Consider the following 15,223-nt stretch of genomic DNA (forward strand, 5'->3'; position numbering starts at 1 on the left):
ATCCACGGGCCAGTAGAAGACTGAAGAGAGAGACAACTTCCTGCTCAGAGGTGGCAGGGTGGCGACACCTCAGCGTGTTACAAGTGAAATGTACAGTTTGCTGTTTACTGGCCACAGCCAGCAGAAGAAATGCTAACAAGTTCAGTGTTACTATTACAGAGTAATAAGTAACAGACTTAATGTGACCAAACTGTGTGATTATGTGATTCACTGAAACAAACAACCACATTGTTTCTACTGAACACAGTGTTTATTCACAAAGTAACATTTAGATTTTGCACACTGGCTACCATGAAACGATGATGATCACTGACTCAATTGTCCCTTCTTCTGAGTATCCAAAATTCTTGGGTTTGTATGGTAATGCCAATTTTCATCATTACATACAGAAACTGTAATTCCAAAAAAATTTAAAATGGTGCAGAACAACAAAGTCCAAAGTGTCAAACAGTCATTCAGGCACATTTAAAGTTTAAATTTAAACATTTAAAGAGAAGGCAGAATCACTGCATGTGTCAAAATGTGCTCGTACTGTATATTCTGTCATATTACAGGAGAAATGCTACAGAAGGAAAGGTCACATAAAGGATGGATCCCCAAACTTATCCACTCTTCTCTCACTTCCACTTGTGGCTGCCACAATATCAGATTTTCACTACACGTTTACCGTGGCCAAAATAATTCATGATAATGATATTATTGCGATATCTATAGAAAATTTGAAGAAAACAAAAATGCTATCAGTTAAATTCATCTTTAACTTTGTTTATTGTGTATTTGTCTCTTTTTTGGCAAATGAATTACACTCAAAATACGAGAGATTTAAGAGGCGCTGGATTATTTACACAATATTATCACGTGTATTATTAACATCAATATTTCATTTTAAAATACCACGGTTATCGTCAATACTGGTATATTGCAACACCTGTACTTCCACTGCTATCCTACCAGAGCATGTAGATTGGAAGTTGAATAGTTTTCAATTCCTAACAACTTTGAATTGACCCTGATGGAGAATGCCCAGCACAGACTATGAAATGTGTGGTGAAATCATAAGTTAGGACAAGACAGCCAGAGTGCAAAGAGAATCTGGCTGAATTTACAGTAAGCTACTGTATATAATCCTGGACAGCCACTGGAAATGCATTAGTTGGTTGTCATTTAAAATATCAGTTTGAATGGCTGCCACTTTGATATTTTTGGGTCAGAGGCCTCATTTAGGAATCTTCCTAATCAAAGACTTCTCACTGTTAAAGGAGACAAAGTAAAAGGCCATTTGGCACAGCTGAACATTTACTTCATCATGAAGTGGCTTCATTAAAATGGATGCAAGGAAAAGCTTGTATTACAGATTATAAAATAGCACTATCTGTAGAAATGATGCAGGTATTAGTTCCGATGGTTTCATCCTGTGAATAAAACAGTACAGACAGTACAACGCTACTACATTTACAATCAGTCAAACTCTGCTGGCACAGTCACACACTGAAAAGGCAGTAGTACAAATAACAATTCATGTAACTGACATAATTAAAAAACACAACAGCTTTCCCTTATTTGTGTTTTGAGTTAATATAACAAACATCAAATGTAGGATGTCTAGGGCTGACCCAAATGCTTCCAAGCTTCGACCATTGACCTCCAAATCAAAATTTGAATGCTTCGTTTTTGCGTTGTCTGCTCCCCGAAGATTCAAATATTTCTCACAGAAGCTTCGAAGCCCAACAAATTGGTATTCTTGACAGCCCTAAGGATGTCACACTTTGAAAATTGTTTGAACACTTCCTGAATTTTCTAACAACAATTACGTTTTTTTATCATTTTTCAACCCATGAATCATGATAAAGGTATTAAAAAAACAAACCTAAACTGTAAAATGCCTCTTAAATTGTTAAAAAAAAATAGCATAAAATCAGTCACATCGCTGGTGTTTACTCTGTAAGTGTGTGTATGAGTTATTGTATTTCTGTACTTATGGGGATCAAACGTTGCCTGGGAACCAGGCGAATCTGCGAGCTCATGTTTTATTTGCTCTAATTTGCATTTGCGATTTGGTCTGGTGGTGTCAGGCTGGATCAAATGTCCTCAGTAGAATAGAAAGCCTGGGTGTCTGCAGGGTGCAAATATAAAAATAGTAATTAACACAATATTTGGGCTATTGTGAAAGACATTTTTCTAAATTTTCTGACATTTTATAGAACAAACAAATAATCGATTAATTGAGAAAATGATCAACAAATGAAGTGAAAATTAAAGTAATCATTTAAGTTTAGATGTTAAATTAGAGTTAGGATACTAGATATGTGTTCATAAGTATAGAAATACAACAGTGTGTGTGTGTTTGTGTGTTAGCTGAGAGGTGGTGGTTGTGGTGGTAGGGAGGGCTCCATGTCTGCCTTGCTGCGTTTGGCCGGCAGCGTGTGGTCATGAGCTTTGCGTATGTGTCTGTACAGGTCGCCTGATTGCGTGTAGCTCCGGTAACAGTAGCGACACTCGTAAGGACGCTCACGTGTGTGCACGATGGCGTGGCGCCTTAGCGTGTATGTACATGAGAAAGTCTTTCCACAGACTCCACACGTGGGGACGTCCTCCACAAAGTTCCCCGCAGAGTCCTGGTATTCCTGGAAGTAGGCGGGAGTGTCTGTGTGCTGCTGAGCTGTGGACGGAGGAATGAGGGCGAAGGAGGAAGTGTCCTGGGAGGAAGGGCCGGCACCGGAGGAGGACGAGGAGGGAGAGAGAGGGAAGGAGTAGTCATTTGAATGGGAGGTCATTTGTAAGAGGCCCTGTTGGTGGGAGGAGAGAAACTGAGGGCTGTGCAGCTCCTCCTCTTCTTCAAACTCATCGTCCACTTCCATCACTGATTCCCTCTCTCCACTTTCCTCTTTTTCCTCCTCTAGCTCTTCGTCAGATATAACAATGGCCTCCACTTTCACTTTCAAATTCTCTCCATCATTGTCATCTGTCCTCACTCTGCCCATAAGAGGGCGGGATCTTTGATTTCTAGTGGTGGGTGAAGTTCCCGTATTCCCTTCAGGTCCCTTAAGGGTTTGGGTCTGAGGAGCACAGTGGAAGTCCAAGCTTTGGCGTTGGAGCGACACAGTGTTCTGGATTCGAATCTCGGGAAGTGCCCGCTGTGGTAGCGAGCGTGTTGGGTTGTGCGAGTTGGGTTGTGCTGATGATTGGATTAACATGATCATCTGTTGTCCTCCGCCTGATTGGTGGTCACCCTCTGAGGGTCTCCTTACAGAGTCATCGCGTGGCAGTCGGGATACGTCCTGCTGGGGGCTTGGGGAGAGGGTGGATCCTAACTGGGAATAAGCAACCACTGACCGACCACCAGCCTGGCTCACTGGCACCAGGGAGGAAGAAGACGAGGAGGGCTGCTGGTTACTGCTGTGGCTGGTAAAAGAAAGAGAGAAAGAAAGAAAGGTAGATATCAGTGGGCAACTCCGGGGTCTGAGAAGTGAAGCCAATACTGACGTGCCTCAAACTTGCATTCTTTCTAACAGCCAGCAGGGGGCGACTCCTCTGGTTGCAAAAAGAAGTGATTGTATAGAAGTCTGTGAGAAAATGACCCTACTTCTCACTTGATTTATTACCTCAGTAAACATTGTAAACATGAGTTTATGGTCTCAATCGCTAGTTTCAAGTCTTCTTCAATACAGCATGATGTTCATTTAGTAAATTATGTTCCCATTTAACCATTTAAAGTCAGTGCCTAATCATAACCATCTCGTGAGAGTTTCAGTGCGTTACCTTCAAGACATGACCATAGCTCCATCCTCTTTGTTCTCATGTCACTTCTGGTTGCAAAAAAACAAGATAGTGGCAGCCAAAATGCCCTGAAAATGCCAAACTCGAGGCTTCAACAGCAGTCCACAAACCAGTGGGTGACATAGCAGAAAAACATCCAAATAATGTAAAATAGAATAATATATTTTGCGTTGTCTGGTCTGGGAGTTGTCCGTCTTTTGGTCTTAGAACTTTAACCCTTTCACAGTGTGTTTTCAGTTCATGAAGTTAATTTTAACCTTGTTGGTTGCCTAAGAATGTGTTATTCAGCGTTCGTTTGTGTTAAGCTCCATCCTCTCGTGTCACTTCTGGTTGCAAAAAACCTAGATGGCAATGGCGAAATACCAATTTCGGAGCAACAACTTTTATCTTTTCAATTAAAAACTGTCTAGAAATTCAAAACAAACCCATACCTGTATGTCTCAGTGGTGCTGCAAGGGCTGCAGAGTGCCGATCCCTCTCCCAACCTGGCGTGACCTCTCGAGGCAGGAGCAGACCGGCCTGTGATGAGGCCTAGCACCAGCTCTCCGCCTGGGGGCAGAGGAGTGGCGTCCATGCCTGGCTGCGTGGTATCAGCGAGGTCGGGGCTCAGAGGAGTCTGAACTCGTGCTTCTGATGACCCTCCACCAGTCCTCAGCTCAGACTTCACAGACCCCAACTGACTCCTCTCTGTCAGTATAGATACTGATGAGAATGGCGCTGCCATGACAACTGGATTCAAGTGATTTCCTGCCATGGCCACCACAGGCTCCCTCCCCGTCTCTCCTGCCCTCCTCGCACCGGCGCTCTCTTCAGAGCGAGTGCTGTCTGCCTCAGCCAGAGGCCCTCGTCTCTGCAGTCGTCTCTTGCAGACTCTCACCACCTCGTTCATGTGCAGAAAGCTTGCAGCCGCCAATATGTCCTCCACGGGTGGAGACTCGCTCAGCTGCAGCACGCCTTCATAGACAAAGTCCAAGAGCAAGCCAAACGCAGCAGCCGTGACAATATCGCTGTCGAGTGTGACAGAGCTGCCGGTGCCGTTTCCACCGATGACCCCCTGAGAGTCTGAGTAGAACATGTGGAAGAACGGCGAACAGGAGGCTAAAACAGCCCTGTGAGCCAGGAAACGGGATGAGCCCACCAGGACGGTGCAGTCACAGAGGAAGCCCCGCTGACGCTGGGAACGCAGAGCTGACAGCAGCTGCTGGGAATGCTGGGGGAACTCCATCACCTGAGCAACAGAGACGATCAAAATGAGAGAAAGCAGAGACATAAAAAGACAATGCTGCTGTTACTGAAATAAATCTACACTACTACAGACAGCTGTGTGGTCAGCTGCATCAAGTATCTTGAAAAGCATTTTTTTTGGTAGTGCCCTTGTGATTTCTTTAGTAAATAATGGATTAAACATTCAGTCATCTCTCTTGGGGAAATATCCATAAAAGGTCAGTTCATCGAAATTGCAAAAAAACATGTTTTCCCACTTACCACTAAAGGCATATAACCATGTTAGTTTTGGTTATAGCTGCTGTCTTATTTCTTAGAAGGAAGAAACAGTCCTATTCATACGGGATATCATATGACCTACTGATCAACAATCTGGTATTTGAGAGGAATTTAAAGAGAACTTATAATGTCAGTGTTTTTAACTACTGGGTACGTATTCTAATATTACGGGGTACATGAGCGTAACCATCCTTGAGAGCCACACACAGGCCATAAATGAGCGTCCACCACGTCGGATGCACTGTTGCATTATTACTGCCCCCTGTTTTTATTCATACATTTGTACACTAATCTGTGTTTGCTATATTTGTCTCAGTCTTAAGTTCCTCATTGAAAATAAAGAACTTTGAATTTGAAAGTTTTGTATAGACATTTCCTGTCTGAGGGGCAAGGGCAAAAAAAAGAATAAGGGAACCAGTGCCCAGACAGTTTCTAGCAATAGGCCCTTTTCACAGCAAACATTTTGACATGTCATTGCAAGGTAAACACAGGTGTATTAATAACATTAATTCATTTTTCAAAGGGGTCCCTTGACCTCTGACCTTAACATATGTGAATGAAAATGGGTTCTATGGGTACCCACGAGTCTCCCCTTTACAGACATGCCCACTTTATGATAATCACATGCAGTTTTGGGCAAGTCATAGTCAAGTCAGCACACTGACACACTGACAGCTGTTGTTGCCTGTTGGGCTGCAGTTTGCCATGTTATGATTTGAGTATATATTTATGCTAAATGCAGTACCTGTGAGGATTTCTGGACAATATTAGTCATTGTTTTGTTAATTGATTTCCAATAATAAATATATACATACATTTGCATAAAGCAAGCATATTTGCCCACTCCCGATTACTCATAGACAATGATGCAATGAATCGCAATTAAATATTTGAATCGATTCGACAGCCCTAGTAATAACACACCTGAAAGAAATGGGGGACCTTGGGACAAAATCTTATCAAATTTGTGTCAAATTAGGGGTACTCGAAAAAAAAAAGTTTGGAAATTTGTGTTTGGTCGAATATTTCTCTGTTGTTACAATGCTAATTGGCATTGCATTTTACATCGTTGGATAGCTTGTTTATTTACCTTCACAATGATGGCCAACTTGTAAGGATCATGCATTTGTGGGATGAGCAGCACAGCTGATTATGTGGTTAGCGCCCAAGAAAAATCTGCCAAAATGCTCTGCCAATGCAGAGAATCTTCATCTTGGAGGATGAAGTTAGGTCCCAGATTGTGGAGGTATGGGATCGCCACTGGCTGCAGAATCTCATCCCGATATCTCACTGCATTGAGATGGCCTTCAATGATGACAACAACACACAACCATGCTGGTTGACCTGCAATGAATCCTGGTTGAGGAATGGAACGCCATCCCACAGCAACATGTGACCAGGTTGGTGACCAGCATGAGGAGGAGGTGCCAGGCTGTTGTGGCTGCGTATGGATCTTCCACCCGCTACTGAGGCTCCTGACGGTGTATTAAATCAGGGCTTCTCAACCATTTGTAACTTGAGGCCCACGTCTGATTGTTAAAATAATTCCGAGGACCACTTTCCCAAATAAATAACAAACTGGGCTATAAATATGTGTCCACTGTCAAGTGTAATGTAATATTCAGCTTACCCTCACCCATCACTGCCATCCAATATGAATCCAAAGTATTCAGGGTCATATTTCCTCACCACATGCTTTGGAGCTTTTACTGGTGCAGGGTTGTCTCCAACATCACTTCTCGTTTAAAAAAATGCTGCATTTTGTGTCACTGCATCCGAGACATATACAGCGGGTAAAATAAGTATTGAACACGTCACCATTTTTCTCAATAAATATATTTCCAGAGGCGCTATTGACATGACATTTTCACCAGATGTTGGTAACAACACAAGTAATCTATACATACAAAGAAACCTAAACAAATAAGTTCAGAAATAAGTTATGTGTAATAATGTGAAATGACACAGGGAAAAAGTATTGAACACATGAGGAAAGGGAGGTGCAAAAAGGCATGTAAAGCCAAGACAACAGCTGAAATCTATCAGTAATTAGAAATTAATCCGACTCCTTGTCAGTGCAAATTAATATCAACTGTTTCAGTCCCAACTGATGGCCTATAAAAAGTGTCTTATTACCAAGGTGTCACACAAGAAACATCTCATGATGGATAAAAGCAAAGAGCTCTCTCAAGACCTTCGCAACCTTATTGTTGCAAAACATACTGATGACATTGGCTACAGACGCATTTCTAAACTTCTGAATGTTCCAGTGAGCACTGTTGGGGCCATAATCTGGAAGTGGAAAGAACATAATTTCATCATCAACTGGCCACGACCAGGTTCTCCTCGCAAGATTTCTGACAGAGGAGTGAAAGAATTATCAGAAGAGTTGTCCAAGAGCCAAGGACCACTTGTGGAGAGCTTCAGAAAGTTAGCAGGTACAATTGTTTCAAAGAAATCAATAAGTAATGCACTCAACCGCCATGGCCTGTATGCACGCTCACCACGCAAGACTCCATTGCTGAAGAAAAAGCATGTTGAAGCTCGTTTAAAGTTTGCTGCACAACATTTGGACAAGCCTGTGAAATACTGGGAGAATATAGTCTGGTCAGATGAGAGCAAAATTTAACTCTTTGGATGCCATAATACACACCATGTTTGGAGGACAAATGGCACTGCACATCACCCTAAAAACACCATACCAACAGTGAAGTTTGGAGGTGGGAACATCATGGTGTGGGGCTGCTTTTCAGCATACGGTACTGGCAAACTTCACATAATTGAAGGAAGGATGAATGGAAAAATGTACCGAGACATTCTTGATAAAAATCTGCTGCCATCTACCAGGATGATGAAGATGAAACGAGGGTGGACATTTCAGCAAGACAATGATCCCAAACACACAGCCAAGGAAACTCTCAATTGGTTTCAGAGAAAGAAAATAAAGCTGCTAGAATGGCCCAGCCAATCACCTGACTTGAATCCAATTGAAAATCTATGGAAAGAACTGAAGATCAGAGTTCATAGAAGAGGCCCACAGAACCTTCAAGAATTGAAGACTGTTTGTGTGAAAGAATGGGCCAAAATCACACCTGCGCAATGCATACGACTAGTTTCTCCATACAGGAGGCGTCTTGAAGCTGTCATTACCAATAAAGGCTTTTGTACAAAGTATTAAATAAATATCAGTAAGCGTGTTCAATACTTTTTCCCTGTGTCATTTCACATTATTACACATAACTTAATTTCTGAACTTATTTGTTTTGGTTTCTTTGTATGTATAGATTACTCGGGTTGTTACCAACATCTGGTGAAAATGTCATGTCAATAGCACCTTTGGAAATATATTTACTGAGAAAAATGGTGACGTGTTCAATACTTATTTTACCCGCTATATGTCTGTAAAGGGGAGACTCTTGGGTACCCATAGAACCCATTTTCATTCACATATCTTGAGGTCAGAGGTCATGGGACCCCTTTGAAAATGACTATGCCAATTTTTCCTCGCCAAAATTTAGCGTAACTTTGAAGTGTTATTTAGCCTCCTTCCCGAAAAGCTAGCATGGCATGGTTGGGACCGACGGATTCATTAGGATTTTTAGTTTCATATCATTCCAGTATTCTTCCTCTAGCTTTTAGCGGCCCAGTGGTTGAGAATAGCTGTATTAAATGAATAAAGTGTAAAATTGCCAATATGTCTTGTTTGTTCCTTGTTACTGATAAAGAGTTCAATCATCCAATCCACCAAACAACTCAAAACAAGAGTCAATACCAACAGGAGAATACACTGTTTACCATTGGCAGAGCATTTTGGCAAATTTTACTTGGGCGCTACCCACATAATCAGCTGTGCTGCTCATCCCACAAATGCATGATCCTTACAAGTTGGACATCATTGTGAAGGTAAATAAACAGGCTTTCCAACGATGTAAAATACAATGCCAATTAGCATTGTAACAACAGAGAAATAATCGACCAAACACAAGTTTCTGAACTTTTTTTTCTGAGTATAGATGGCTAATATCAAGTTAATAGCAATAGCATCAACATATGACACAACTGAAAAGAAAATATATTGGGGAACAAGTTGTAAAACAAACATTTCAACATAAGAAAGGCAGCACACTTACAGGAAGCTTTGTATTGAAGCTTAAGCTGTTTATTGACAGGTGAGCTCTGTCATCCATTCACGTATCTCACGTCACGTTTCCATGGTGACCGTTTAGCCCGAAGTCCTCGCGCAGTGCTATCTCGGAGCTATTACACCATAATATACAACATAATACACAAAGAAGACAGGTAAGACATGGAGGTAAGAACAACAAATAATGGCAAACAGCATTAAGAACATTGTCCCATATGGTGAGAGTGTCCAGGCAGAACAACAGGCAGCTAAAGAGATGCTAACACTAGTTAGCCAACTTAGCTCAGCCTGTGTGTTCACATTACAGCACCGGAAGCGCCAGTAACCGCTGGTTCTGTTTGTTTGGATTCATCAGTAAGAGCTGAGAGTTACTGTGAAGAGGCGTGAGGTTAAGATACCTCATATTAGTCGTGGATATGATGGATATGTTCTTACCTGCAGCTGCTGCCTCTCAGTGATGTTTCTCCTCAGGACACACAAAATGCAGCTCTTCTTCTTCTGTGGTGGCAGGACAGTGCAGCTCCGCCACAGCGACACCTCCTCCTTCACCTCCTTCTCCTCCTGCTCCTTCTCCTCCTCCTCCTCCTGCTCCTTCTCCTTCTCCTCCTCCTCCTCCTCCTTCTCCTCCTCCTCCTCCTCCTCCTTCTCCTCCTCCTCCTCCTCCTCCTCCTCCTTCTCCTTCTCCTTCTCCTCCTCCTCCTCCTTCTCTTTCTCCTCCTCCTTCTTCGAGGTTTATCTAATAATTACTATATCCCAAAAAATAAAATAAAATAAAATAAAAAAATAAAAATAAAAAAAACCCCTTCTTTTTCTTCTTTAAGGTTTATTAAAGGTTTACTAATAATTACTATATCCCCAAAAAATAAAATAAAGAAAAAAAGAAAAAGAAAAAGAAAAAATAATAGAAAAAGAAAACCCCTTCTTCTTCTTCTTTTTCTTCTTCTCCTTTAAGGTTTATTTAAGGTTTACTAATAATTACTATATCCCCCCAAAAAAAAAAAAAAAAAAAAAAAATAATAAATAAATAAATAATAGAAAAAGAAAACCCCTTCTTCTTCTTCTTTTTCTTCTTCTTCTTCTTCTTCTTCTTCTTCTTCTTCACCTTCTTCTCCTCCTTCTCCTCCTCCTCCTCCTCCTTCTCCTTCTCCTCCTCCTCCTTCTTCTTCTTGTTCTTCTTCTTCTTCGAGGTTTATCTAATAATTACTATATCCCAAAAAATTAAAAAAATAAAATAAAATAAAAAATAAATAAAAAAAAATAGAAAAAGAAAACCCCTTCTTCTTCTTCTTTAAGGTTTATTAAAGGTTTACTAATAATTACTATATCCCAAAAAAATAAAATAAAGAAAAAAAGAAAAAAAGAAAAAATAACAGAAAAAGAAAACCCCTTCTTCTTCTTCTTCTTCTTCTTCTTCTTCTTCTTCTTCTTATTCTTCTCCTTTAAGGTTTATTAAAAGTTTACTAATAATTACTATATCCCCAAAAAATAAAATAAAGAAAAAGAAAAAGAAAAAGAAAAAGAAAAAGAAAAAGAAAAAGAAAAAGAAAAAGAAAAAATAATAGAAAAAGAAAACCCCTTCTTCTTCTTCTTCTTCTTCTTATTCTTTAAGGTTTATTTAAGGTTTACTAATAATTACTATATCCCCCCCCAAAAAAAACAAAAAACCCCTTCTTCTTCTTCTTCTACTTCTTCTTCACCTTCTTATTATTTTTTTGATATGATTGTCTCATCTCTCCTGTTCCTTCCTACTACGCCTCATTTCTCCCACTTTCTTTTGAACTCTGTAAAACCACCGTCCTTTCCTCTCTTCCTCCCTTTGCTTCTGACACCTTTCCCTCAGTCTCTGTTTCATAATGCTCTTCATTTCTGTTTTCTACCATTTCATTTCCTTTGACCCCTATATGTGCTGATATCCATAAAAATATGCCTGTAAGCCCCATCATTTGAATTCTGTATAATGTTTGTTGTATTTCAATCTAAATGTCTGGTGTGCTGCACAGCGCCACCTACAGGCGAACACCGAGGATAAACAGGAAGTGGGAAGCTGGACGCATGTTTACAGGAGTTCACTAACAAGGAGTGTGATCCGTGTGGCGTTCACACAGTCAAATAAGTACAATCTATGGCACAATATCAAATCAAATCATGATCTGAATAACTGAGCTGCCTGCATTGAAATGGATAGTGACAGAGGAGGAGGAAGAGGAGGCAGAGGAGGAGGGAGAGGAAGGAGAGGAAATCGTGGTGGAGAGGTGAGAGATTGTAGCCCTATAAATTGGGTTATTATTGCCCCATCTCTTTTATAGTTCAGAGACTGATTACTAACTCATGACACCCCTGTATTGGCTATCATGGCAGGCAGTATGAATTGTTAGGTATGGTGAAGTCAAGGTCCTATATTTAAACCAGAACTATAATTAGATCTGGGATTTCAGTTTGTGTGTGTGTGTGTTTGTGTGTGTGTGTGTTTGTGTGTGTGTGTGTGTAATGAATGATGCCTTCTCCCCTACCAGGACAGAGATGTCCGCCTGTCTAAATCCATGTCTTACGCTCTTCGCCATGGAGCCAACCAGATGGGTCTTCAAATGGGTACAGGTGAGCAATCTGGTCCAGACAAGTGTCCCTTCACTGATACTGTCACACAACTTTGATAAGCAAGTGTGGACCTTGAAGTGGCAGTAGGCAGTAGATTTTTGGCATCATTGGGCAAACATTCCATAATAACCTTTCAGCATATTGTAATTCAAGTGTTCTGAGAGACAACTAGACTTCTGCACCTCCTCATGGCTCTGTTTACAGACTTTAAAACATCTCGCCCGTGACGGGAGACTTTGACCAATCACAGGTCATTTCGTTGAGAGAGCGTTCCTATTGGCTGTGCTCCGGTCATGTGACCAGAACTTGGCATTCCTTCACCAGATTTAACAATGCGTCACAAACTTTCTCATTTTACAGCTAAACCGTGCACTACAAGATGATTCTGAAAACATTTGAGGAGAGAAATAGGCATTAACATAACAGAATATTGATTCATATTTGATCAGCGCTGCCTAGTTTGACCGTTTGGTCGGAGTTCGCGAGTGATTGACAGCCGGCTATCATAGACGGCAGCTGGACAGCAGACCTCAGATCAGCTCTTACTGCTTGTTTTCCTCCGGTCTGTGAAATCTTGCAGATGCCGTTAGGAGCACCGGAGGACACAGGCACATGATCTTTTTCAGGTTAACTGTTTCATGTACTACTGTCACGATACAGTGACTGTTTTATAAAAAATAACTTTTTTTAATCATATTTGCTCCAATACTTCAGCTTTAAAATTCTCTTTCCATTTTAATATAAAGATCTTTTCCTATGATCATCTTTATTTTGGGGTTATCTTTTGCTCTCAGTCTGATTCAAACAGACACAACAGAAGGGAATACGGAAAATAGGCATCCTTAAAATGTGAAAACTATATTTAAATTATATATTGGGTTGCTTCATTTGAATAAATCATGTTTGCCCACTCAAGTGTTTAACACATGCTTTACATTTAGGACGAATTTGTATTAGAGTAAGTACTTAATTAAACCAAGGGGATAATATGATATAGGCTTACCTCTCTGGGCTCCTACAAAACCAACATCTGTATTCTCAGTTTCACAAATGCCTGCAGACTGTAAATGTGATCCAATGCAGTGTGTAGGGTAAAGGGTTAAGTAGGGAAGTTTTTATTGGACTTTAATAGTTTTAATCCACAGAAGACCATGATCCACAAATATTTCACTATCCACAAACATGTATTTTTGCATTTGTTTTGTGTAAAGTCGCATCCACAAAAATAAAGGGCGATTTGCAAATACGCATAACTTACTCTGTAAACACAAATTTTAATTCCACATAAAAATGTTACAGGTTTACATGTAAAGTGATACATACGCATTTGTGCATCCATTTGTACACGTGGAATGATATTTGCACATTTGTGGATCGCTTCCTGTGGGTTTATGGGCCACAACATTTGTAATTTCCCTCCTGTTATTTTGGAGATTAATGTGACCATAGTCAACTGTTATCCTCGTAGATGGTTTCATGTTTGTGGAGGAACTCCTGGCTCACCCGCAGTTCCGCTCGTACTCATTGGAAGAGGTCGAAAGAGTTGTGGCCACAAATGACAAGCAGCGCTTTAAGCTTCGCCCCCACCCGGAGGACAGCCGCCTGCAGATTCGAGCCAGTCAAGGCCACTCAGTACAGGTATGGGGATATTTAATTTCATCAGCAAATCCGCATGGCAGGATGTTTTATCCTCCTGGGTAGATGCTGTATTCAATTCAATTTACACCAAAATTGCTAGATGGAAACATTTTCCTTTCTTGTGGACCTGCTAGGGCTGTCCCAAATACCATTTTCTGGGCTTCGAAGCTTGGATGAGAAACATTCAAAGGTTTTTGAACCTTCGGCACAGTGCCGTTGCCGCACTACTGTACCCACATGCACCTCTACACATAAATAACAACGATATCCGTCTGAGAATAACTAATAATAAGTAATGTTGAATAGGAACAATGAATAATGTTGTGGGATTATTCCTTATTTCATGGGCTATTTTGGGATTTCTGCATTATTATTACTTAATTATATTAAAAAACAAAGCATTTGAATACTGATTTGGAGGTTGATTACCATGGCAACAGTCTAAGCATTTAGGTCAGTCCTAGGACCAGCTAACTTCAAGTTCAATAACTTCAATTTACTTTCTTCAGATGGAAAATTAACTCTGGGAGATCTTGCAACAGCTCAAAACATACTCTCATGTTGTTCCACCGAGTGCATACAAATGTAATAAACCTATTTACACCTTCAAAATATAACTGTAAATCTAATTTTCGGATGACAGATGCTGTTAGTCCTCTGACAATCATATCAATCTAAAAGGAAAATATGATTTCAGTCCCCTCAAGTCAGTGTTAAGTGAAGGTACAAGAAGAACACTGGGGAATAGCACCAGCTCTGGTGCTAAAATGCATCTTCAACTTTGATTGTGTTTATTTGACTATGGTATATTTCCCCTCATTTGTTACAAATATTGAGATGTACAAACCCTCACTGGATTTGGATTTTAATCCTGCAACACAATTATCATCCCACTCAGATTTTCCTTATCAAGCGGGTTCGTTTTTTGTGTATTAGAAGAAAAAAAACGTAAATGCTGTGTTAATACTGGTTGCATCGCTGTGGTCAGGTAATGGATTTGGAGCTGAAACCGGTCCTGGCTGGTTGTCCAGACTGCCCGGCTGAGGCCGTTCATGGCTCCTACCTCCGCAACTGGACCTCCATCCAACAGCATGGCCTGAGCCGTATGAGGAGGACACACATCCATCTGGCACCAGGCCTGCCAGGGGAGGAAGGCGTCATTAGTGGTAAGCTGTGTGTGTGTGTGTCTGACAGAGGTGTCTAAGGGTGTAAGAAAATATCGATACACATGAGTATCGCGATACTGTATCGATTCTCCAAAATGCTGTATCAATTTTTAATTAACCCCTTGAAAATCTGACAGCCCCGCCGTCGCACCCGGCTGCTATTTGATCTTTCAGAGGTTGTAGCTAGAGTGAAGTTACTGGCATCATATGAAACTATAAAACCTGATGAATCCATTAGTATCAAGCATGTCATATTAACTTGTTGAGAAGAATGCTAAATAATGCTCCAAAGTGACACTAAATTTTGGTGAGGAAAAACAGGCATGGTGATTTTCACAGGGGTCCCTTGACCTCTGACCTCAAGATATGTGAATGAAAATGAGTTCTATGGGTACCCACG

General features: G+C 40.8%; 3 protein-coding genes across 7 annotated transcripts in view; 2 read left to right on the forward strand and 1 right to left on the reverse strand.

The window, feature by feature from the left end:
- rnaseh2c (ribonuclease H2, subunit C) overlaps positions 1 to 1,158 on the forward strand; it is a 100,722-nt gene extending 99,564 nt beyond the window's left edge. For both annotated transcript variants that reach the window (XM_074648637.1, XM_074648636.1), the window contains one exon: positions 1 to 1,158. In XM_074648637.1, coding sequence (XP_074504738.1) covers positions 1 to 24 — 24 coding nt within the window. In that variant the 3' untranslated portion in view covers positions 25 to 1,158.
- On the reverse strand, positions 229 to 10,012 carry zbtb3 (zinc finger and BTB domain containing 3). The gene is made up of 4 exons (XM_074648618.1): positions 9,860 to 10,012; positions 9,411 to 9,537; positions 4,209 to 5,005; positions 229 to 3,402 (listed from the first exon to the last, which is right to left on the reverse strand). Exons 2-4 carry the CDS (start codon positions 9,465 to 9,467, stop codon positions 2,352 to 2,354), a joined length of 1,905 nt encoding a protein of 634 aa, XP_074504719.1. The 5' UTR covers positions 9,468 to 9,537; positions 9,860 to 10,012; the 3' UTR covers positions 229 to 2,351.
- trpt1 (tRNA phosphotransferase 1) overlaps positions 9,457 to 15,223 on the forward strand; it is an 8,357-nt gene continuing 2,590 nt past the window's right edge. For 2 of the 4 annotated variants that reach the window (XR_012595588.1, XM_074648631.1), the window contains exons 1-4: positions 11,333 to 11,676; positions 11,938 to 12,019; positions 13,488 to 13,657; positions 14,646 to 14,823. Coding sequence is in view for 3 of the 4 variants with exons in the window: in XM_074648631.1 (XP_074504732.1) it covers positions 11,602 to 11,676; positions 11,938 to 12,019; positions 13,488 to 13,657; positions 14,646 to 14,823 (505 nt within the window). In the remaining variant the exon portion in view is untranslated. Of the gene's footprint in view, positions 9,593 to 11,332; positions 11,677 to 11,937; positions 12,020 to 13,487; positions 13,658 to 14,645; positions 14,824 to 15,223 lie in introns of those variants that run through there. The other 2 variants (XM_074648632.1, XM_074648633.1) reach the window with 2 other exon arrangements.

Source organism: Sebastes fasciatus, chromosome 10 (assembly GCF_043250625.1).
Source record: "Sebastes fasciatus isolate fSebFas1 chromosome 10, fSebFas1.pri, whole genome shotgun sequence".
Classification (NCBI taxonomy): Eukaryota; Metazoa; Chordata; class Actinopteri; order Perciformes; family Sebastidae; genus Sebastes; species Sebastes fasciatus.